The following is a 26,310-nucleotide window of genomic DNA, read 5'->3' on the forward strand; positions in this document are numbered from 1 at the left end:
AATAACACATCAACACTTTTTTACGACGCAACATAAACATGACAGGTTTCACCTCAATTTACAGTCGTCACAGACGGCGACGCGCTTGTAAAAAAAAAATACTGAATCCTGCTTCAGGCGACGTGACACCAGGAGATGGTTAACACGGAGCTACGTACCAGGTAGCACAAGGTTATCTGGAAGGGTGTTGGAGCCTCTAGGAAAAAATATGGACCGCCATTAAGATAGATAAAACATTAATATCAAGCTTGTAGATGAAGATTGCCACCAGAGACAAGCCCGTCTTTCCTGCCTTTGTACTGCGGCTCCAAGATGAAATATTTCTCACATCCTTTTCCATTTATACACATCCCCCCCTTTCCGTATCAACAGTCTGCCCAGAGAGCTTAGTCTGGTCTCCATGTTCTCTTCCACAGGCAATGCACACTGCTTATCTCCTTTTCACCTCTTCCTTTGTACTTCTACATATGTACAAAGGCTTTCCCCCCCCTTCTATTTCTCCCATGCGCTCTGATTCTAACATCTTTTTTTTTTTTAAGCTCGGAAGGCTGCTAAGAATACACAAAGCTTGTATTTAAGCTGATGCTGCAGTGTGTGTAATGTTTAATATTAAGCCATATATTTCTATGCAAAGATCAACAAAAACAGGATTTTGTTATTTTGTCAACGTGCCATGTTGAGAAGTGATATTCATCTTTTGTAGCAGTTTTTTAAAAGTGTCAGCAAAACAATTGACCGAGCTGACATCAACAGTCTGGAAGTCTTTAAGGGCAAACAAGCTGTAAAACCTCCAACATGCACAAAAAAAACACACAAAAGTCTAAGGGCAAACACACATTTGCACGGATGGGAGCAGGCAATGAAAGCAACGTGGTATAGATCTATTTTCCACACATGGATTAACTATCCATTATTCATGGGCGCTACAGACTCTGAGCATCATCACAAACACAGCAGTAACCAGAGTCTGCAGCAGCATCCCTTTGAGTGTGTTGCAGACACACAGTGCAGTGGCTTTGCCCTCTTCGATCACACACACACTCACACACTTCTTATACTTATCACAGATCAATACTGAAAGAACTTTTCAGCTCTAGTTCATCTTGACTGAAAGAGAATAATATAATACTAAATAAATAATAATAAAAAAATATCCAAATTAATACTATTTAATTATATTTATTGTGTCATCTGGAATTTTTAAATAGTATTAATGTGGATGTTTCTATGTGTTTTTTTTTATCTGAAAAAATGTCCCTTAACTTCGTTACTTTAACAAAGAGTAAGAAAAACAGGTGGAAGAGATGATGTGTAGATGTCGTCTAGAAAGGAGATTGGCGAGTCAATGATGGAAGAGACAAAAGAAATGGATATGATTCACTTATACAGCTGTTAGAAAGATTAAATATAAATGCGGAAAACGTTTCAGATGAAATAAAAGCGGATTTGGAAGAAAAAAAAAAGGAAGATAATTTTCTGGTGGGATGGTTATTTATTTTATTCATTTTTTAAAGTCACATTACTGCTTTGTTACAAGCGGCGATTGAAAAAATAAATGTAATAATAAAAAAAAAAGGTTTTTTTTAACATGGGTGGCATATGTACAGGATGTACAATCATTTTCTTTTTAAGTTTAGTTGGTGCAGCTTATATCCAGGTTCCCTTTAAATACTAAAATGACGGCTACTTGAATTTTAATTCAATACAAAAATCCATATATTAATTAAATTACTTAATTATTTAATCAATTAAAAAAAAAACTTCAAAAGCTCCTGGACAGAAACTATTTTACCTGTATAATTAAAGGTACTTAAGAACCATAGGGTAAGTAAAGTAAACCAATAATTTAATTCGTTTTTTTTTTTTAACTTCAATAAATTATTATTATCGACTGCAAGCAAGACATTGTTTTACTTAGTCAATAAAGTTGTTATGACTGTATCAATTGCCCTATTAATTAGCAAAAGATCTTTTCACAACACTGCTCAAAACATAAAGAAAACTCCTCTGCAACGGCAAATGTTTAGACAACTAGCCACATCATCTCATTCTTAAGCAGTTTCTGGGTCAAGAAAACAAGGCTAATTGACTCATTACTACTGTAACATACGTATACTGAGTAATGCAGAGTAAAAGCATAAAACCGTCACTGATACCGGCTGCACTTCACCGTCTCCCTGAATATGGCTGTGCATATAAAAGCGTTAAGAACACTTTAAATTAGCTTCCATTTAAGTAAAGAACCTGTGGCTCTTTTCTTGTTTTACCATGCATGGCTGAGGTGCCCGTTTTATTGCAAAGGGGAAACCAGCCACCCAGGAAACACATTTTTGCACTTTTATCCATAAAGCAGGAGATTAAAAAAGTACAAACAGAATTTCCTATTGACTGGAGGAGCTTTTTGTACAAAGTCACACAAGAGAAAACACAGTTCTCTCCGTTTCAGCCTTCATCTTCTGGCCGGGGTCTTGCGCCCTGAGCCCACACTCCCTCGACACTTCACTCAAGTCTTTCAAATGACCGGCTGAAGGACTGGCCACTCAAACTGGCAGATAGGCTGTTCCTCAAACATGTCATTTTTTGACCCCCATGACTCTTTCTAGTTTATAACAAGTCAAAATGAACGTAGCAATACAATACAGAAACTTGACTTATGTCCACAGTATGTATAAAAATGTAATTACTTTAATAAAACAGGATAGTAGCAGGAGTATAGATGTTGAATAGACAATTTCTGACTAAATTCTGAAACTGCAAGTTACTTAACTCATCACTATATCAAATAATACTAACAAATACTTTGCATGAAAATTCCAACACAACATTTTCTGTTCATATTTTTTGCGGAATCACTCAATTACTGACTAAAATGAAGACCCTGGTAGACCAAGAACAACCAAGCCTTGGATTAAATCAACCACTCGCCCTGAGATGAAGCACATGCAATATTTATTAGACATGCTATAACAATTCAATAAACCACCATAATGTACCTGAATACTTCTTGAAAGCATCTATATTTCATGTGCGGTTAATAACGTTTGCAACATATTCCTAATTATTAATTTTCAACAACACAATTGAGAGGATGATAAATTATAAAGGGCATTAAAAGATTATTTGCACGCTGTGTGGGTTGGGATGAGTGTGTGTGTGTGTGTGTCCATGTTTGTGAAGATGGATTCAGGGACCAAACCTCTTGAGGGATTCACCGGCAGTGTGAGTGATTGGGAAAGTGAAAGCTTGGTGTTGGGTCTTCGCTTTGCAATTAGAGCTGCTTCGCTCACCTGCGGGCTTAACAATTTTAAAATCATTACACTGTGTGATTTCTATACTCAAGGGGACCCCGTTGTTGAGGAAGGGAATTGACACAGAGGTTTTTACTCGACTTGATTGAACGTCTTTGAATTTTCAATTGAGTTAAGTTGACTGCAATATTTGGCGCCTTCGCCACAAATACTGGTTATTGTTCATGCGTTTAATCCTAAACATGAACAAAATTAATCCACATATATATTATCTTGAATTAAATACAGTGTTTATACTCTCCTTCAAAGCAACACACTAACGTTAAGAACACATTTTTTTTCCAATTTAATTTCGCTGGTATTTTTTATTTATTTCAATACATTAAAATTAAAGTCAATTTTGTAATACATTTTCTCCTGTTGCTTATTCTCTCAGGTTCTATCTGCTTAGGGCAAAAGACTGGCACAACCCTGAACCTGAACACTTTTTTTATAGATTGTGGGAGGAAACCAGAGTGCCCGGAGTAAACCCATTAGAAGTATACGGAGGAAAAACTACATTCAGAAAAGTTATTACGAAATGATTACCAGTAATAAAAAGAGTTCCAGGGAATAGCTTCAGCTTAAAAAATAAATAAATACTGTACATCTAAAATTTATAAATTATAAGCGGCATTAATGTTTAAATATTTCCTTCTTTCTAGAGTCTTTATGTTATAAGACACGTCAGCATTTCGTAATTATAGCAACTGTACCTAAACTACACACTCGCCATGAACAGGAAGCAATATATAATGTAGAGCCTAATATAGGATATAAAAGGGGCTGGAGGGTAGTTGTGGGAGGTGGAGTACAGAAATGAAAGTAAAATAAGAAATGCATCTCATTAGAAGCCGCCGTCTGGTTTTTTCGAGGCTGAGGGGACTGTAGTGAGATTTATATTCAGAGGAGAACGAATCTTGGCAGGCATGCAGTATCTATGTTCAGAGACTTGGGGGGGAGAAAAGGGGATGTGGTATTCTATTGATGAGGAAGTCCAGGAAAGATGCGTGTGGGTGCAGGATTGCGTCCTGTGGGGATGCTCTGCCTGCTGCAGTGATATGGGGCTCAGACAGCAGGTTAGTGTTTCAGCTCTATAATCAATTTGTGGCCTGGATTCAATTGCACATAACCCCAGACATCCACTCCTTGATCCCACATACCCCCCCCCTCCTCTTCCACTTTCATTTAATCTCTATTTCTCCTGTGTGATTATTTTAGCTTCAACATCAAACAACATCCAATTTTTGCAGGAAAAAATCCACACAATGAAGAGCTCTTTGGATCTTTTTTCCTCCGGTTTTTCTATTATTGCATTTAGTGGAATACAGAGATCGGTTGGAAATAGGGAGTTCGCCCTTGACCAAGGTCAAACTATTAGTTCTATCTCATCTTTTGGTCCAAGCCTGCAGCCATCTGCTCAAGAGCCCCTGGGTCATAATACTGGCTGCACGATCAATAACATATCAAACACTGGCGCTGGCCTGCAGCCTGGCTTATGGCTTCCTTTTCCGTCTCAAACAATGTCACAATATTGTTCAGGGAGGAGACAATCCTAGGCGGTAAAACAAAACACGGAGTGAAATGAAAGATGTATGCTGTCGTTGTTCACGTAAAGAAAGATGTAAAAAAAAAAAAAAGCCGGCTTTGACTCACAATCCGATTCTTCTGTAATTGTCTACCAAACAAGGCCAGGCATTATGCTCTCGAAGACAGCGTGCCACATCCAAACGTACCGAGGCAGGTGCGTATGCATGATTGCGTCTCAGAACAGAACAGTGGATTAGGGGAGAGAAAAAAAAAAAAAAAGGCGAGACAAAGTGGAGAGCGACATCAGGAAGTGCCGTGAGTACAACTTCTCTGGATGAGGAAGGCAGAATGTTCTGTCAGTAGACGTGACATGAAACACAGGATTAACAGTCATGTCAGGGATGCAGCTAGAAAGACAGCAACAGACAGTCTTGGAGGAACAGAGTCCCTCAGGGCTTGAATCTGGTACTGGTGTGAAGATTGTTCGTATACGTCAATAATTGGCTTTTTCGACAGATTTTCAGAATTAGGCTAAAAATCTAAAACAAAACATGATTGTACTTGCATTGGCAGATCTATTACATTTTTGAAATTGCAGCGGAGGTGCAATATTTGGCCTGAGGCAGCACGACCCGAAAATAACAATTCTGGATTATAGGGACTTGCTGAATTGCCTTTTTGGGTAGAAGTGGATATAAAAGTAAAACTCAATATCATAACCATGTGTTCTGAGGTAATATTGAATTGCATCAAACAAAGGAGCTCAAGGACTTAAAAAGCATCAAAACATCTACTTTTACACATACAGTAAATGAAGATTATCTAACTACTAATTGAACATCAAATGCTTGTATTTTACTGATCCAGATGCTTTACAACTTTTTATATCAACAATTTCACGCCTTGCCCTCGACCGATCTCTTTTAGAACGTTTCAGTTATACCCTTTAAAAAGGGTCTATTAAAAAATGTTCTCCCTTTTTGTTTTGAGTTGTGAAATGTGTTAATTATTAGCTTAAAGCCAGACTTCATAACAACACCATGTTTCACTATAAACTGGTGGCACACGAAAAGACAAAAACTGTGTCAGACTCATAAGGTAAAGAAAAACAAAACATCAAAACTGTTTAAGAAACTATGCATACAGTGCATAATGTGTTTACGTGTGAAGAGAATAATGGAAAACAGTATTGTTATTAAAAGGAAACCCACAACCTCCAGGTGTAAATAACTCCCAATAACAAAAAGAGTCAGGCCTCTGGAGAGTGACAACCAGACTTAAACGTTGGTCGAATCGGACAGTTCATTAGTTGAGCAGAAGTGAAAGCTTCAGAATCAAGACACTTGTCATAGGGGCCACAAGGAAATTAGCCTGTCCCTTTTTTCAGCTTCCCCGGGAACCCACAAACACACTCCCGTCACCCGTGAGCATCAGTCTATATTGCCGTTATTGGACCGGGCAGATTGTTACTTCGTCCGATTCCATGAGGTTCAAACGGAGGAAGGGTACTAATTGCTTTTTCTGAAGAGCCAAACGTGACTCGCATGAGCGCGTACGGGATGGTAGAAGCAACTGTCATCGGTAAAGGAATCAATAGTGTGACTTTGAGACTCAAAATGTTCAAATGTATTCTTGCCTACCTTGGTCTGGCCACGTTCTGGAAAAGAGAAAGAAAAATGTGTTAGATTTCTCAACAACGACTTCAGGTTATTCCCACATTTAATCAACACCTCTTTAAAAGTTTTGCATTTCAATATGTAATTTCAAAAGTGCCTTCACCAGTAAGCGCGAAGAACTGCTCTGTTGTTGCAGTACATGAAATTTCTGCATGTCAAAATGATGGATGTTACTCATTAAACTTCAGAGTGTGACAAAACACTGCAAGCAAAACAAGTATTTTTGGCAGAGACTGACAAAGTTTTGATGAAGTTCATCTTCATTTCCTTTTCATTCAAAGAGAAAAAAACCAGGGCACTTCTACTGTTATCTTGACTCTTCCTGGTGACACAGTGGACAGAGGACGCAATTGAGTTACGACAATGTGCTACATGATTGACATGGGCTTCTTGGCAGCGCTGCAAATTGGAAAACACAAGATGACGGAGAGGGCACTTGAAGCTCGGGGAAAGTAAGTTGTGCATAAAATTTAATTACTTGCCTGAAACGTAAAACAATAAAAGTTTTAAATCTTGTCAAATTCAGAACATTAAATCCCTGATCCAACCACAAATATACGCATTTAATTTACGGACAGATTCTTTTTCCAATGAATACTTTTAATATCATTACTATAATAACACAATTAGGATCTGGTCACATGTCAATCAGTCGTGTATTTATGCAAACATTTGCAAGATTGATACTACTCTGTTAATAATCAATTCGGTATGAAAGAGTGGAAAATTAAAATAATATAATTTAATGGGAACGCTGTATCAACATCATCTCCATTATGTAAAATAAATTTGATCAAAATTAGAACAATTTAAATTCTCATGGGGGGGCTTTCCCTTCACCCTAAAACCTCCCCTGAGAGGTCAGAAGACTACAATTGTGTCAAGCAGTTTGGGAGTCTATGAAACATTAAGATCAGGCGAACACACAAAGAACAACCTACTATTTGACATGCATTTATAAATAGATATTATTGCTTTCTGATGATTTATCACAGGATTTCATCAAATCCAAGGCAAAGTCGATGGAGAAACAATAATATAAGCCTCTTTACATTCTAGACAAATGATGGAAACTACAATGTTTGTGCTGAATTTGGTTAAAAACGTGGAACAGTTATTAATAATGTCACTATCTCTTTCTTGTTCGGTTTTTTTCCATCCAATTTTCCCCTTGCTGAAGTGTGAACACCACTGTTATTTTCCCAAATGATAAAGCAGGAGTGCAACTTTGCATTTTTAAAACCATCACATTCAAAGAGAATAGGCTACATCTTAATAACCCTTTTCTGTAAGTAAGTAAGTAATTGATATTTATAGAGCGCTTTTCTAGACCAGGGTCACAAAGCGCTTAAACAATCAAAACAATACTCAATAAAATATACACTAAAAGGATCAAGATAACACAGACCTGTTCTTGAACCGTGCTATGCATGGTTAGCATTTGTTCAAGACTAATAGCTCTAGGCATTGTCACACTTTTCCCAATAGATTGTCTCCAATTCTCAACATGATCCAAGACCTTTGCAAGACTTTCTGAGATGAATCTCTTCAGACATGCATGGTGAAGTATGTCATCACCATTACATCAGCCCAACAGTGGGTTTACTACTGTACATTGCTTTTCATCAACTCGTTCTATGAATTATTTCTCCCAAACATCCATTTATTCATTTTTGTGCAGCCGTCAATCAAATGCTTCCCATCTCTGAATTCAACACATGTTGACAAGAAATGTGACAAGAAATGCCATCAATAGATGTAATAATTTAGCTGAATTAGTGGAATATAACATTGTCTGAAATGAAGGCTAACACGGTTGCCTGTTTCAAGTAAATCTTAAAACTTTGTAAATAAGTCGAAAGGTATTTTTCATGCAAAGTAGATGTTTAAAGGATGCGACCTTCATTCTGTTTTGCAAAATAAGTACTTGTTGTTCAGCAGAGCAGAGTAAAATGTGGGATGACGAAAACAAAAAATGATTTATTGTCGATTTTGTAGAAAACTTGTTGAAATGCTGAATGACAATAGAAAATAGTTTGGAGAAAACTGTCATTTGAAGGAGCGATTAAATATTTTTGTTTTTTATTGTCCCCACCAAATAGGTATATTACATCCCTTATTTTGCTCTTTCAACTTACTGCTAAAAACACATTGTATCTCATTTAAAACAAGTGTGTCAAACCTCATCATGAACAAGGTTAAATTCAAAAGAAAGTATAAAATAAATGAAAAATAAGTCATAATGAAGTCATATTATTGAACAAGTAATAACCAGCATGCCTTTGCAGCTATAATATAAAATATATACGACCCTCCTAGGTGGGTTGGGTGTTCATCCTCTACCTTCTGACTTGTGTCTAAGACGGTTACACTTCATTTGACAAAGAGAATGTGGATTAAAAGCTCCCCATCAAGTAAAGCCAGGGGCCATAACAGCAGCTTGCTGACGAAAGAGACTATATTTAGCATCACTGGCAGAGAAGTAAACAAGAGTCAAACAAGCAAACTGTGCTGGCTTTTTAACGTTGCTTTTCCATCCAAAAACATCCGACTCTAAAGCTTTGAGTCAACACCTGTCTGGGTTTAATAAAGATGATCAAATGGGGGAGAGAAGTCTGCATAGTTAATACTTTTGGTGCGGGTGTGAATCTTTGGGTGTCTTGTAACTCGATTTAAAATCGATACTTGATTTAGACTATTATCAATTCAAAACTTAAATGAGGCAAATAATACCGTCAAAATAAGTCTGTTAGAAGATATCAGTTAGATTTTATCTGAAAGCAGTGGCAAAGTAGTCCTTTCGAAAATTGAGCCAAAACAGCGATTAAAGAGTTAAGGAATTGGTCTGAAGACATATTTAAAAATAAAAAACTTAGTATTATACAATAACTTTGAATAAGTATGTATAGAAATTTTGCTGAGTCATGTTTTACAGTATTATTTGGGGGCTTAGTCAATGGTAACAGACAGTGTGTGTGAAATTTATGAAGTTTTTCAATCTGAATCAAGAATCAACCCAAATCGCCCTCCTCTCTGGTCATTTCATGATTTTCTTTATGTGATTGTTACTTTCTAACTTAATTCAAATGGTTAGTATCAGTTGATCTACTTTAAAGTTGATCCTCAATGGAAATCTGGTTCCCTGAACTCAACACTCCATCAACTAAAGTGCCTTTTATAAACAGGTACAATAGCAAATTGCAGTACTAGAAACTTGTCCATGTTTTCTTCTTTATCTGTTATATGATAAACATGCATCTCAAACTTGCAAAACTGTGTTCACAAAATTAAATTGACAATAACCAGAGCATCTACATCCACATCGATAGCTGCGTAACCGTCGTATTTGATCACACCGACCATTATCAATCCACAGTAGCACTTTGGAGCAAATCATCCGCATTCAATTTAGGCCCTCATGGACACAGCTCACAATGGATGCATTTGTTGGCTATAAAACCAGTTCATGCATTATAAATCTTTGTAGCCAGAGCTTTAGAGACGTTACCTGGAACAAAAACTCCAGCGAAGAAACTATTGTTTGAATTCTGAGTTGAAGGGAAAAATTAAATAAATAGTGAAGGTACAAGTATAAAGAATAATATATTATCTCCTCTCAGAGCTAACCATGATAAACGAGAGTTTTTACTTATTGTGCTTTAACAACGACATTTTTCTGCCCAGACATTTAAACTGATTTGTGCTCTCCATTTCTTAAAGTCTGTCTCCTCTAAACCCATTAGTGTCAATCTTTTGGGCCCTGAACGTCCACGAAGAATGATGGCTATTCAGGGTTACTAACACAAATTCAGGTTAAATGTTGAAGTGCCACCTGCCTATCTTTCTCTGCCATCTTTATAACACATTTATTTTAGCTAGAATTGTGTGACTTTTATAACATTGGTATTTTGTGTCTATTGTGTCCCCCCTTCACTCAGCTATTCCACTGCAACTATGGATAAACAGTAGGTTTTTATACCCCTTTTCCACATTTTGTCACATTACAAGAACAAGAATTATTTTTTTTAAATTTAATTTTATTCAAAAGATAAAGTTACAGAACAATTTCCCATCCTTTTCAGTTTTCTTTTAAAAATGTTTTATCATAAAACTAAATTTGAAATCATGGACAACTTTCTTTCCTCTTGAAAAATGTGTGCCACTAAGTAGTGATGGGTTGATGAAGCTTCATGAAACAGTTTCATGTTGTTAAGAGGTCAGTAGGTGGCGCCATTAATTAGAAATTATGTGACGTTTCACTAGAAAGGAAAATAGTGTAGAGACCGCCATCTAGTGGCTCTGAAAATAATGACACTGCTTCATTAAGCTTCATCAACCCATCATTACCACCAAGTGCTCATATAAACCCTCTATAAAATATATTTGTGTTTGTGGTTTTTACATGAAATTAATGTGAAAAGATTAATGGGTATAAATGCTTTTGTCATTCAATTTTACACATCCTGTGACATTTACTACTCTAAATAAGTACAAACAAAGTTAAACATAATTAATTCCAACTCAGCATTGCCGTACTACAAGTACCTTTGCAGCGATATCTTTGTAACCACGGCAACAATCTTGTTGTTGTTCTGGCTGACTAATTGTTTATTGACATGTGCGGCAGCTCTCCTGATTACAATTTTGTCTTTAGCAACAACTTTAGCCCCAGATCTAGCCTTGTGTTTGCACAATTGAGTTGGGATAATTAAAGCTCTATCGGGGAAAAGGGTACACTTTGCACATCGTTTCCTCCATAGACCTATGTTTACGTGATGTTTTTGAAGTGTAATGCATTCAGAAACTGTTTGTTTAAGCTAATAAAATGGGCACAGTCACATTATTATGGTCTGTATTGCTGTGTGCTAATTGGAAAAAACAATTTCCCGAGGGAGACCTCCTGAGGGATCAATAAAGTTCTATCTATCTATCTATCTATCTATTAGACAGTATTATGTTGAACTGAATTTAATTCCGACCATTGTGACATTAGAAGAATTAAAATGTTGCTTATTGAAAAAATATTTTACTCTCCCTCTACTCTACACATTTTTTGGTTTAAGAGTCATTTTCTTAGAAAAATAAGTTATTTCCTTATACAATAACTAAAGGAAGATATACAACGAAAAATCAATGTTATGGAAAAATTACACTTTGTCATATTATTACAGAAAAGTACTTTTGAAAACATTTTTTCTCTTGCTTGTTAATAACAAGAACCCTGTTCTTTTACCCCTCACAAAGTCATCTGTAATATTTATCTTTAATATCACCTTTATTATATAGATAAACTTGTATGAATTCATTAAAAAACACATTTACAGGTGAAAAGATTTCTTACCTGGGGTTCATATGGTGGAAAGGGTAAAAGTCCAGCGGCGGGACAATCTTTCATTTGCAAAAGGCTGAGATGATGATTAACATACTCCAGCTCTTCGTGCAGCTGCTTGGTCTCCACGTTAATCTCTGCGATTCTCTCCGCCACACACGACGTCAGATAGGCCCGCTTTAGGTCTATCAGATGAACGGTCCTCTTCTGCTCCATTCGGGCCATATTGCGAAGCTTTTCAAACTGCTGATCCACGTAGGCGACCAACTCATCTTGGGACATCTAAAAGATTTAGATCAGGAGAACAAGACAGTGAGAAAGGGCTGTTTTTTTTCCAATGCAATACAACTACAGCATTCACGGTTCATAAGCAGCAGAAGAGCATGTCGAAGGGCTACACAGCTTTTTAAAATTGCATGACTAGAACATTGCCATAAGCTGTGTGGAGTTGCCTTCTTCGTGTTCCTCCAGAAATAAAAGGGATGAGAGATGTCGCACATTATTTAGTGTCTCTGCTAACACATTATTGTCTGTAAATAATGGACTGCTTTGGTCTAAATCCAACTGATACTTGATATCACATCTCATAAAAAAATGGGCAAAAATATAGTAGTTACAAAGGAAAATACAATACAAATATTTGCTTAACTTCAATTAACAAAAATGGGTTCTGTTTAAATTCTATCGGCTGTATTAACCGAATATCAAGAGAGTTTTAGGCAGTGTATCAAAACTGATAGTTAATTAAGCTATATGACAGTTAACCTTTCTTTTACTGCCTTCAATCATGTTGAATCTACATTTCTGTGAAGGAATATTGTCCCCTATGCTTCCAAATGAACCACTGCAGCGAAAGCAAAGATTAAAAAAAAGATTGTTTCGACTATAAATGAGATTAAATGGATTCAAATGAACAGGACACTTTTTCCACGGAAAAAGAAAAACACAGTCCTTACCAAATTTCTACCCGTTTCAAGTTCTTTCAAAGCCTGAGCCATTAAACTTTGTTTAGGGAAGAGGAGTTAACTGTTGAAATGAGTGAGGCTCATGCATGAGACAACAAAAAAACACTCATCAATGGCAAGTAGAAAACAAGATTCCCAATGGCAGCAGGTAGAAAAAAAAGGTTCTCAGTAGTTTCAATGGAAACATTAACAGCCACGTTGGCAGAAAGTGAGCACATAAAAAAGAAAGATGACCGAGTCAACCCTTGAGAAATAATTGGAGAGAAAAAAAAAGAATGTTGTGTCTTCCGTGTCTGAAAGGATCTGAAAGCCACCAAACAGATTGTGCAGTCACTAAAGGTGTAATATAAAAATAGTCAGAGATAGAATTTAATAAAAAGCAACTGTGGGATTGTTAACCTTGCCCTCATTAAACAGCATTCTTCGAATGTAATAGAAATTATTTTAATGGCCATCGTGCACATTTATTAAAAAAGCTACGATAGGATGAACCCAAAAAAAGGAGGATCTGTGATTAAAAGCATATATTGGAAAAGTCAAATTAACTGGCATGCTCAAATAATTTAAAACTTTCAATCTGGTTGTGAGCGTCATCTTCGCAGTTAGTGGACGTCTGGCAGCGAGGTAAGGTTACCGGGGCACGTTGCCCTGGTAAATGACTCGGAGTTAATTAACGTTTCCATTAGTCATCGTTTTTGACACGAGCCAAAGATAAAAAAAGCAGCAGGACATTGCAAATCCTCACCAAGAAGCTTATTTCACATGATTTAATAAAACCACACAACTTGTTTGAGCTTTTGAGAAAAATAACCTTTTCTAGAAATAGTTTTCTTACTGGTAATGAAACTGCAGAGTTTGCGTGACAACGGATTGTGTTAATCAGTATTAAAAAAATTCGCAAATTTATTCGCAAAGTATATATTGACAATATATACAGAGATTTTCTTCACACATACACACAAAGTCACTATTTTTTTAATTGATCACAAAACATAATAAATAACAGCAATAAAACTGACCGACCATTAAAATAAATAGTTTTTTACTATGTGTTAATTTTTTAATTTAAGTGACTCAGTTATAAAGTATTTTGTGTTTAGTTATTTAATATCCAAGGCTCTTGAACGCACTAAAGCAATCCCAACATCATAGAATGCATTATACACCTTTTAAACTTAACACACATTGTGTTTCTTCCAGTCGACCTCATTCATGTATTTATTGCTGAATTTAAGTGTGTAAATTCAAGAAAAAAAGAGAAATAAATGAGCCTCTAAACTAGATATCTGGATGTGTGTTCTTCCACAAGAATATAAATAAATAGCATCTTAAAAATCTGCGTATATTCTTCATTTTACTGGCTGAACAGAATGACGTCAAAAATGCTTATATAAATCAGCTGACTTCGATTGGTGAAAGCTTTACAAACACTAAAACATCTTCAATGATAACAACACATTTTGTCATTAAAGTTTATTAATGTTTTTAATTTGTTGCAGGTTCCCAGCAATCTGTCCACATGAGCAGGAGATGTGAGAAGCGATACAAGTAAATAATAATTCCTTGGAAAGCTTCATAAATGCTAATAAAAATAGAGAAAACCACCACAAATTGAATAACAATACAACAATACAATGTTCATTTCATGAAGCTCATGAAAATCCAAAAATACAACCAAAAGATGATGTAGGCTGAGTTGATAATAATTAAGATAAAGTGTGTATTGTATGCACAGATATACAGGACTGTTTCAGATTAACGATATATATATATATAATAATTACCAAAAGAATTTAGTGTTGAGAATCCTTTAGCTTTTTAGAGGGTTCGACAAACTGAGCTTTGTTCTTTTGCCATATACTGTATATTATTATAATTTTAATAAACAACCTCTCCCAACTCTCTATGATTTCGACTGTGAGTTAACAGTCATGGCGACAATGTTTTACTGCTCTTTGTATATGGGTAGCAGAAGTTCCCCACCATTGGATCCTTCAGTCCTTCTGAGAATTTGTTCCGCTAGCACGGAAAAAGCATTCATGTGTGCTAATCTTCATTTGCAATTCCGCAAGCTGAGCCCACCAAATGAGGACCCGAGAGAGCAGGAGAGACAGTTGCAGACAGCTTACAAGGACATATCAGGAGTATAAAGGCGAACAAGGGTACAGGTGGTGGAATTGCTGGGTGAAACAAAAAAACAAGTTGAAACAAGCCGAGAATATAATTTGTGGACTGGGTGAAAAGTTTTCTGCAGCCTTTTCTTTCAACCGTTTAATTGGGCGATGTTTTAAAGTGTCATCGAAACACATTAACTTCCAAAAACAGTGTTATTGTTAAGTTTTGGTGAATGCAAATACAAAAGGATCATTTGCCCGGAATGCTTGATGAACAAACAGAAAGTATTTGTGTCACTTCACATGACAGTCAACTGACTTGATTATTATGGGGTTGGATAATCAAATAGAATTAACAGCTAACAGTTGTGGACGTTGTGACTAGCAGCACAGATGGTGCTGCTTCTCATTAGTGTAACTGCGGAACAAGAAAGCAACGGAACAAATGGGGGGGAATAACCTTCCCACTCTGGCTTGGGAAACTCATGAGATCCATTAGGTGATAGGAGAGACAGGGGACGCTACAAACGTGATGATAAGAATCATATAAAGTCCTTTTATAAAGTGTAGGATGCCAGATGATTCATTCAAGTACCAGAGGTTGGCTTAACGGTGCAGATTCAATTTAAAAAAAAAAAAGACCTTGGCAGGCTGTCAATCTGGCACTGAATTTTAGTCACACTTTAACCCATGGTCATAAAGATTAGGTCCAGAATAAAATAAAATAAAATCCCACCACAGTAATGATTGATGCCAGTATGTGATAAACATCTTCCCCAGAAATACCTTCATAACAGCTTAAGTGAGGAGCTGTTCCATAATGGTCAAGTCTTTTGGTATTATACAAGAAAGACTGATTGAAATTATAAATTAAGTTTTCCATAATACCTTGCAAGTCATCCAATTTAGCAGAAAGGTAAAAAAGGAGGTAAAAGGGGACATAATACGAAAGCTCCGGCACCATTTACTGATTTTGCATGAACTGTGACAGCTGTGCACGTTTCTGGGGAACGATATGAACTAATTCAATTAAAACGCTGCAAGCCAAGACAGAATGGGAGTGACAGACCTAAAGAGGAGGGGTAGGAAAAGGTGATGAGGAGGATGGAGGAAGGTGGGAGGTAAGGTAAGAGATGAAAGAAGCAAATCTAGAGACACCATCCAAGTGTTTTCATGCATCTCTCCCCCCCCTCTGTTTCTAAGCCTTGGCTCCCTGAGAGGACTTTAATGTGTCTGCTGCTCTTGTAGATTTTATGAGGCAGAGAAAATTGATGTAGCCAGTGCACATGTTTCGGAGAAGCTCAGAGACACCGGACTCCTCAATCCGATTGGAGAAAGTGGACGTAGGCTGTGTGTGGTCTGGACTGCCATGGTTAGGCTGAACAAACTCAAGTAAATACACTGACAACCCTCCTGTCTTGCTGTAGATAGAGGGAACGGCTGTTTTCCGTCTTGGTTTGATCGTTGAAGTATTTCTAGGTGCATTCTCTTCTGTTTAGTGTTCAGGATACGCTTCAGATATTTAGAAATAAAACCTTCAGCTCACCAATATGCTCCATATTTGTGCGATTTTCCTTGGAAAAAGGCCATAATAACATTCAACATGTATTTAATAATATAGTTATACATGTGTTTGCAGACCTCTCACTCTGCCTTAGAACTCGCCTGGCGAACATTACTCGGATAAAACCTTTACCAGAAAGTTTTTTTTTTTGATGGAATAATTTGTACCATAGACACACTTTGGAATTTGGTGGGCTCAGCTTGGGAAACTGCATCGATATTTTAATATTGACCCAAAGAATCAGACAGGAGACACCTGAAGGTTGACAGGTTTATAAAAGCAAAGTGAAAGCACAAAGGGTTTTATAACTGCAAATGCAAAAAATATTTATATGCTAAAATAAGGATTTACAAGGGTAAAAAAAAAATCACATTTTAACCCTTGTGTTATCTCAGGGTCAAAGTGACCCAAAGGCCTGAAAATAACTGTGTTTGTGGTATTTCCTGGAATCCAGAAATACATATGCAGTGACTGAAGTTGTTCAGCTTGGAAGCAATTAGAATATTAAATAACCATTCTAGAAATCATTAGTCTGATGTGATTTATAATTCTTTAATGGTGGGCTTTTAAAAAGTAATTCATTGTGGCGTTACATTAAATTATCATGCAGAATAAAAGAGCTTGTCTTGTTTATTCAGAAGTGCAGAGCAGAAGTTCCTTTTAATGTAAAACAAACTTCATTAAGAAAAGGCTGAACGTGTCATTATCATTTCGCAGAATTTCTCTCTTAGAAAAGATGTCAGTGTTGATTCAGTAAGCAGCAAACAACAAAGCTTTTCCTCCGTCAAGAGCGCAAATCCCCAAACATGAATTTTAATTAAGCAAATTTTTATCTTAAAAGGACACAAGGAGTTTAAAAAATTGTCAACCGGCTACTTCAAACACACAATGGCCACCTTTTGATTTGACCACCGCTGACCTTTGCGCATATTTTTTTTAGTGTTTTCTCTATTCTGTCCTCTCAATCTTTCTCTCGCAGAGACATCTTTGCTCAGCAGAACCCGTCGCCTTTATTCCTCAGGGTCTGGCATAATAAGAAAAAGTGACGCTTCACAGAGTAGAAAAATGACAAATGCTCTAAAACCTAGAAACTTGTGAACAACTTCGGCAGTTTATTAAACACAGATATCGAAGGAGTCGCAACAATAACGATGAGTTAAATAAGGAATTGTTTTGTCTTAAATATATCATTGATTTCGATGTGATCGAGATATGTTCTGAGTTTTTTTTTTAACTTGTAATTTCCCTGTACATGTTACGGTCTGTGGTCTGGTTGTTTTTTTTTTCACCCTGGGAACATGAACCCACACTGGCATCTGTAATGAAAATACACCGACTGCTTTCAAGGTTGGCTTGTCATGAAAATTCAACTTCGGCAGCTATTGTTTGAAACAATACCAAGAGGACTGCGGGAGGTATGCTACGTGCACTTTGCTTCTTTTCAGAGAAGAACACCTGGTCGTGCAAAACACTACAAAAGAAAAGTCACATTCATTTAAAACTTTAAATATAATACTTCATTCTCATTATTATCTATAAATATGAATCATATAAATATGTATAGAAACAATAACAAACGATTAACTAAATCACAAGATGCTTTTAAGAAAAAAAAGCACATTTAAAATGAGCTCATTTCTAAATGACATGAAATACATTCACTTGACGTTCCAAGACAATCCGTATCTCTGGCGTTTCAGGTTCACCGATTTTGTGTGAAAACTGTTTTAATAATAGCTCAAGGGGGAAATGATGTTTTCCATTTTACAGCACAGACATGCTGAGTCACGCACCGGCCAGGAGCTGGAGCCTGAAAAGGACTTGAGTCAGCCGTCACACGAGGAGGCCATCACTCTTAAAAAATTCAAGCACTTTTATTTAGATATAAATCAGCTAGACATTATCAATATATAAGTTGGACCCAGTATTTACTACTCAATAATTTAACAGCATAATCTTTTACTGATGACTCTCCATGGCAGTGCCTGCGATAGCACTGGTGCTGAACTTGACTGAATTAGAGATGAAAAATAGATGTCATTTTGCGAGGCAATGGTTGATATGCAGTGTGCGATGAAGGATCGACGCCTGAATACCCAAACTGCCTGTATGCATTCCAAAATACAGTGGAAGCTATCTCTTAAGTAAAATCTTATTTGGATATGAAGTACTTGTACCAGTAAAGCCCTTTGATACCCCATAATTGGACCCCATGGGTCAGAATGATTTTGCCATGACATGGGGCAGCATCAGTAGACTAAATACAAACTCTGAGCCAATTTTTCACCGGGAAAGCACTTTTACAACACTTCAGAATTCTAGGGAGAAACCTTATCTTGCCTTTTTAGTTTACATCTTTTGTTGTAAGGGTAGCTAATCATTATTCTACAGATTTGTAGTTCCCTGGATGAATGATGAAGTCTCTGGTTTTGTCTATATACAGTATAATGTCCTAACACTTAAAATGTTTTGTAAAATAAAGCGTTTATTATTTATGGTTGGTTATCTTTTTGTCAGAAAAGTATCTTAAATGTAATGCACAGGACCATATGATTCTACTCTTCTATTATTATTCACAAAGATGTATTTGTTTTTTTTCGGGGGTTTAGTTTTTAATACATTTCTTTTTTTTATTAAAAAAAAACCTAACAATTTAGTTTAATTTACTTTTTATCATAAATAAACTGCATTCCAAAATGATTGTTTATTGTATATAAAGTGATTGGTTATGCCACTGTTTCTAAAAAGTAACAATTGGAACCAGACTTCAAATATCACATAACCTAGTACTATACTATTACAAATTACAGAATTATGCCCCCAAACCAGAATGCCAAAATATATACTTGGAAAAGGTATTTACTAGAAACAACTGGAAATACGTTCAAACTTCATTTATTTTACTAGACTGAAAAATGACTGCCATTTATTTTTTTAATAAATTGTTCATTCTCCAATAACCAATTTCGACATGGTTTTTGCAACAGTACAGCTTTGGCGCTGGTATTGGCTTACACGTATAAGATATACATCCCTGCTTATACACCACCAACAAAGATTCTCTATTCCTAAGCATCATGGCTAAACTCTCAGCCTATGCTGACATAAATATATACATATACATATATGTTTCAAAAACACTAAATAACCAGAGTTGGGCTTCAAAAAGAAAATGAAAAATGCTTTCTATTTAATAACTTACATCCAGAAACAATCAAAGCCAACAATCAAAAGCCAACAGCTGCTCTGTGTCTGCAGTCAAACTGATGAAAGATCACAGGAAACCACAAATCTGAAGATAATTAGCTCCGAGACAGAGGAAGAAACAATCGAGTAGAGGGTGGACATCTGGACCACGATGCATGTCACCCAGAACAGAATAAGTTGTAGCAGATGAATAAATAAAACATTGGTCACACTATACACAGTTGACTTTTTTTCATATTTACACAGACACACATTGTTGAAAACAGGGGGTTAGACAGATGCAGAGTGTGGGAAATGTATGATTAAAACCACTCATCCATCTATTGTTTATTCTTCTTCTAATGGAAGAGAGAAATACATTTGATATTCATATAGATGTAGTACTTAAATGTGTTGTTTTTGAAACTATTCTATACATATCGGTTTGAAGATACTTAGAATTTTAGCAACAAAGGATTTCAAATTCCACTTCCAAACTTACCGATTTGTCGTTCCATTTGTCGGAGATTTTCTTTCCAACCTCTTGTGCACATGCCAACAGGTCAAAACCGTCCAAGCTCTAAACAATACAAAAAACAATTATTAACCATCATTTATGCAACCATTTGCTTATTTAAATAACACAGATAAACCTTCATGTTGATCGTTCAATATCAAAGAACAAAATTCTGATTGATTTCTTCAAACAGTGCAAAAAGTACTATAACCATTTTTTTTTTTTTTTTTTTTTTCGGCCAACTTTTGAAAGCTAAGGCAGGATGAGAGCCAGAGTGAATACAAAGCCCTGGGCTGTCTGAGCTTTTCTCTACACGATCCATATGTGGCCCTAATGTAAGTCAGTGAAGTGTGTTGAAGCTAATGCGGTCCACTTTCAGATGTATTACTACAGGGCATAGAGGCCCACTTTTTTTAATATTTCACAGCCAGTTCACATCAATAAGGATCATTAGAACACTGGCAAAAACACATCAGCCTCTGTGATGCGATTACATTTATGCTTCCATGTTACTTTCTGGGGCTTTTGCTCATAGAGTTATGGGACTTTTAAAAAAAAAGTTTTCTAACTTCTTGTCAAAGTATAACATCGTTCCTTCTGAAATCCTTTGAATTCAGAAACCACACATTGAACGTGATGTAACGAGAAAGTCCACATATTGAATCATATCTGGAAAAGCCTAAATTGCCGCACGAGTGCTTTAAGTCAGTAAGTAAGTAAGGAATTATTATTTCATCACCTTATTACCATGAGTCACAAGACTGGCTGAATATTCGATCAAGTAGCATCGTATTCTCTTTGTGTTCAGTGGCAATTTTTTTTCCAGCATTTATATTGAATTTAAAGGTCTTAAAATTTAATAATATTGAATATAAATGGCTACGAATTAAAACATATTTTAATTAGAAGTACAAAAAAAAGGTTTTATTGGAATTAGATTATCAAACTCCATGTGTAAATTAAATTAATTTCCAAAATATCTTAAACATTGAATTGAATGATTCCGCTCAAACAAACTTAACCCTTTAATATTCAAATTACTAATAAAAATGAAATGAAATTTTAACCATTTTAATATTAAATTCAACCATTGAATATTCTGATGACGGTTGGATGTAGTCATTTTTGGATTTAGATAAAGAAAATATACAGACCAGAATCTATAGCAGGGATTTTTCAAAATTAAAATGTAAGTTGTATAAAAAATGTTAGTGCCAAAGTGTTTTATACTCTTGTCTATTTTGGCTCACTAATTCAATCTGGAGATGCTGTAAATTGTGCTTGGGAGACGAGCGCAGTAAAACACATTATAAAACCTTAATGGTCTTCCTCACCTTTTGCCAAACGTAGGCCTCACGTAGAGTAATAATCTCATGCTCCTGATGCTTCCCCTGCACAGCACACAGGACGCAAACGATCTCTTGATCTAGTTTACAGTAGAGCGTGCATTCTTGTTGGTGTTCCTGGCAGCGAAGCCTCTCCTCTGTCTCGTCGTCCCCTCCCTCAGCCTCTTCCCCACCGACATCCTTCTCGGCACTGTCGCTTTTCTCGGCCTCACTTTGCCCCGTTGCCATTCCGAGTGCCGCTCGTTGCAAGTCCAGCAGACCTGCCCCTTCAACCCCTCTGTCAGCACCGCCGGGCTCAGGGTCGGGATCGTTTTCCTTCGGCTCTTCGTGGACGTAAGGCGCCAGGGGGTGTCGGGTGCTGCTGGAATGTCTGTCGGCGTGCGGTTGGCAGAAGGCGAAGCTGCAGGTGTGGCACACATGCGTGGCCGGCAGGGCTTCGTCGGGTTCACACGAATCACACGATCCGTCCATTTGTGGCAGCTCCTCTTCCGTCTCCCTCGTGGGATCTCCCGTGATGTCCATGGTGGCCGTTAATGAGTCTGGGGGGCCAGCTGAGGAGTCAGCGAGGAGACATAGAGGACACGTTATTAATAGCTTTGGCCTTCTGTGGACACTTCTCTTACACGGTGCAAATACAGTGGAAACTCCCCACATCCTCCAAACTAATCCCCACTCATCTAATATTCCCTGGACGAATGATAAATGCCGGGAGCCAGAATAAACAAGGGCGCCAGTGGAAAGCCACCGAGCTGCCCTCGAGTTAAACACATTTTAAAACAAACTCGGGGAGTGACGGCAGAAAGTGCAGAGCGTGTGGAAAAGGGAACGAGGCTGGATATCTTGCCAGAACAAAAACTAGTTTCCAAAATGAGGTGTCCTAATTTCACCTTCTATAACCTGAGGCAATTTAAAATTAAATGCAATATACACATTGAAATATGTCTCAAATCTCTAACGAAGCAGGAGTAAAACAATATATACCATCTATTTGTGACTATAATGCAATTTGTTCTTCTTTAGATAATGTTATTTTATTTCACTTCTGGTTGGAAATTATTTAAAAGCGCATACAATATACACTGAAACACATTTTCGTATTCCACCAGAGACAGAACATGGATCTAATAAAAATTATTTTAAGCGCATATAAAACACTATTTAATTATATGTCACTTTATATTTTTCTTTTCTTTATTTCTATTCTTTTTTTCAGTTTGACTGAGGAGTATAAAAGCATCAGCTGATGCACTACATTCTGGTACTGGTAGTGTGAATGAGATAATGTTTGACATTATGTAACTAGGCCGGAGGTCGGATGAAGTTATCGCTGACTAAAGTTGGCAGGTGGAACTGCATGCTTGGAAAAAGATTCACTTATGAGAAAACTAATTTTGATTTTGATTTGAGCGCTTCAGACAATCTTTCTTATCTGCAAATTGTTGCATGTTCTATGTAGTTTCTTCCCCCCAGGTTGAAAAACATTGAGGCTTATTTGTGACAATACATAAATATGTTGTGGCATTAAGACTATTCACTATTGATTACTGATCAGTAAAGTATATCTATCTATCTATCTATCTATCCATCTATATTTTTCAAGACGATATGCAGGAAAACACAGATATGTAGAATAACAAATAACTAAGGGTGTGTATTGGCAAGAATCTGGTGATACAAAAAGTGATACAGGGGCAAAGATACCATATATTGCGATACTGTAGTATACATTTGTAGTATTGTCCGAGTACTTAACTCTGGCGTTGCAAAGTTTATAGACCGCATGAGTTTTGACAGAATCTGTTCTACTTTATTTTGAAACCCAAATATGTCGAAACATCAGCTTTAATAGCTGCTGCAGTCAACTGTATCCTCTCGTCCTCAGTCATCTCTGGATTTCATTGTTCCTGTAATTGCGGGAGAAAATGAATAGAAAATATAATTTTATAATTTTTACACACACTTATGAATCAGAAATATGAAGCATTTAAGAACTAAGATACAAATAATTCTTGGATAGCTGCAGGGAAACCGTATTCCATGTTAAACTGGGTTTTTTCATCAGCACCATACAACAATACTGACAACGTAGAAAACATTTTCTAGTTTATAAAGAATATCTGAATTTTTTGGAATGACCCTTTCGGATTTGCACACTGATTTTTTGGCCCCGCTAATTGCCTGGTGGAGTCCGACCAGCCATGTTTACTTAAATTTTCCATCAGTTCCAACTTTACTTTCATGCATTTAATCAATTAAAAACACACTGTTACTGTTCTTTATGTGTCCATTACAGTATATATAAACAACTTAAGGTGTTTTCAATCTGGGATATTATATATATGCATATTTTGAGAGTCACACTTTCTAATTTACGTTAATTAAATTATTAATACAATTATTATAAACTAAATCCTCTTATCCGTTTCTTTGTTTAGCTTACTATTGATTCCAACTAGTGATGGGTTAGTGAGGCATCAAGATACAGCATCAGTTGTTTGACGCTGTATCTTGATGCAGTGTTTTACTTTTGAAAGGACCCTAGATGTCACTCTCAGATTAAAATTGATGCCAGGATTAATTTAGTTAGTAGCCAAATACAAAACAACTGATGCTGTATCGTGGGGCCTCATCAACCCATCCCTTGTGTCAACCTTTATTTAAAAAAAAAAAAAATGTAAAGCAAGTTATGAAAGTCGGATTCAACAAAAGATCACACCTAAAATACTAAAATATTGAACCCTATTCACAGAAACCATTCGCACAATAATTCATTACTTTTCTAATATTTATCACAGAAAAATTATACTTATGTCACCGGAATTGACAACACCCGTTTAATTATACTGGTTTCTTATGAATCAATAACTCTATCCATTCAGTAGGCAGCCTCATAGTTTGCCTAATAGTAGTAAGTAAGTAAGTAATTTATATTTGTAAAGCGCGACCAGGGTCACAAAGCGCTTAAACAATCAAAACAATACTCAATAAAATATATACTTAGTCTTTTTTCTGCCTAAAAAGTGGTTGTATTGTATACTTGTTACTGCCTACTTTTACACAGAAAAAAACCCAATATGTATTATATATAAAAGAAACACAACTATTGTAATTTAAGCTGAAATTGTACACACATAACTAGACATAGGCAGCCTACTGGTTTCCCTATTAGAAGAGTGGGCTTAGCATGAGAAAGTCTCTTTTTTTTCCTCCTTAAAAAGTGGTTGTAGTGCATACAAACAGTTGTGTCTACCTTTCCAATTGCAAATGTCAACATAACATACGTTTACACATCTTAAAAACACATGTTTACTCATCTTAAAAACACATGTTTACTCATCTTAAATGACACTATGAGTCAATGAAACTGAGATTTAAAGATGCTACTTCCACACGAACACAATAAAGAAAGAACGTGCAGTGACGGTTGCCCCCCACAGCCAGCCCCCATTTCTTCTCTTCGTTTAACACACACAGCTCTTATCTCACCCCTCACAGTGTAAGACACGAGAATATAAGAACTTTCAGAACCCAAAATGAGCGTAAAAACAAACGAACTTACTTCGTTTTTCTCTGTCGCAGTTGATGTTTATCGGGTGATAATTAGCTTGTGAGCTAACTTCCGTAGCGTCGCTGCTAACAGTGAGCGCGGAGCTAAGTTGTTGTTTTCCAGTTCTTATCAGGTTCGTTTAGTAGCAGATACTAGCAGACGCTGGTGACTTCCTGGTTTCGTTTTTTTCATGCACTTCCTGGTCAGCCGTGCGTGTGAACCGACACTGCATGAACTGGTCCGACAAGCCTGCAGTTAAAGTGAAACTGTTCCCAAAAAAAGTGAGACAAGAAAGCTTTTTGATTTTTTTTTTTACTATTCATCTACCCAATAATGTTGTAAAATAAGTTATACTATTGTGATGATTTACACACAAAGATTAGCCAAGTCTTACCCTTTTATTTATTTACTTCGTCTTTTTTTTTAAACCAAAAGCTCACTTTAATAGTTTCCATCCTTCAACTTATTTATCTTTTATTGGCAGCATATGTTATTGAGTGGGAGAAAACACTGTACACATGTGGTTCTCAAGCTCGCCCTGTAGTTTATTGAAAAGATTGTGCCATATGTTTGAAGACATATGATTCTCGTAACCTCTCATTTCCTTATGAGAGTAGACGGCGTTGTTGAGGCTGCCAACCCCATTTTTTTTTGTTGGTACGTCAAGTTAGATTTAAGAACTTGAAAAAGGATGGAAAAAAAACATCTTAAAATTGCGTCTTTAATTTCCACAGATGTGTCGTGCACGCCCTGGCAAGTGCAGGCAGACTCGTAAAAAAAGCTGACGTCGAATTGAAATACTTGATCCCGGGATTTTGGCCGGGCTGAAAAGTGATGTCATTGTAATTGATGGCACGGAGAGGATCCACGCAGCTGGATTGTGGTTACCTATTTTCTTTCCCCCACTTCATACTCACCTCAACCACTTCCAGCGAGAGTCATCTTCTTTAACCGTAAAAAAAAACAACTCTTCGAAAGCTTCCCTTGATTGTTCTATAATGGACCGTGGCAAGTACCTTATGGCCTGACAGTTATCAATCAAACATACAGTCTTTTCCAGCATCTCATCGATGAATCCTTTGCGCTTCGCTGAAAATCGACATTTGTGCTTTTTCCAGTTTGGCTTCCCTTCTTTTTTGTCTCCCATTGCTGCCAGCTCATCTGTTCTCCTGCACTTAGATCTAGACGTTAGCTCAGCAGTTCCTTTACGCACTTTATTATTCCAGCCTTTTTCCACTTTGTGTGCCCC

At 36.6% G+C, this 26,310-nt stretch overlaps 1 protein-coding gene across 1 annotated transcript in view; it reads right to left on the reverse strand.

Annotated features, from left to right (window-relative positions):
• trim44 (TRIM family member 44) overlaps window positions 1–25,272 on the reverse strand; it is a 46,678-nt gene extending 21,406 nt beyond the window's left edge. The window contains exons 1-5 of the mRNA XM_087797566.1: window positions 25,074–25,272; window positions 21,503–22,065; window positions 20,154–20,231; window positions 11,835–12,104; window positions 6,458–6,474 (exon numbers count right to left, since the gene is read on the reverse strand). Of these exons, the coding sequence (XP_087653692.1) occupies window positions 6,458–6,474; window positions 11,835–12,104; window positions 20,154–20,231; window positions 21,503–22,036 (899 nt within the window). The 5' untranslated portion in view covers window positions 22,037–22,065; window positions 25,074–25,272. The remainder of the gene's footprint in view (window positions 1–6,457; window positions 6,475–11,834; window positions 12,105–20,153; window positions 20,232–21,502; window positions 22,066–25,073) is intronic.
• Window positions 25,273–26,310: the final 1,038 nt, after the last annotated feature.

The sequence above is a fragment of the Callionymus lyra genome, chromosome 8 (genome assembly GCF_982586985.1).
Source record: "Callionymus lyra chromosome 8, fCalLyr1.hap1.1, whole genome shotgun sequence".
NCBI lineage: Eukaryota > Metazoa > Chordata > Actinopteri > Syngnathiformes > Callionymidae > Callionymus > Callionymus lyra.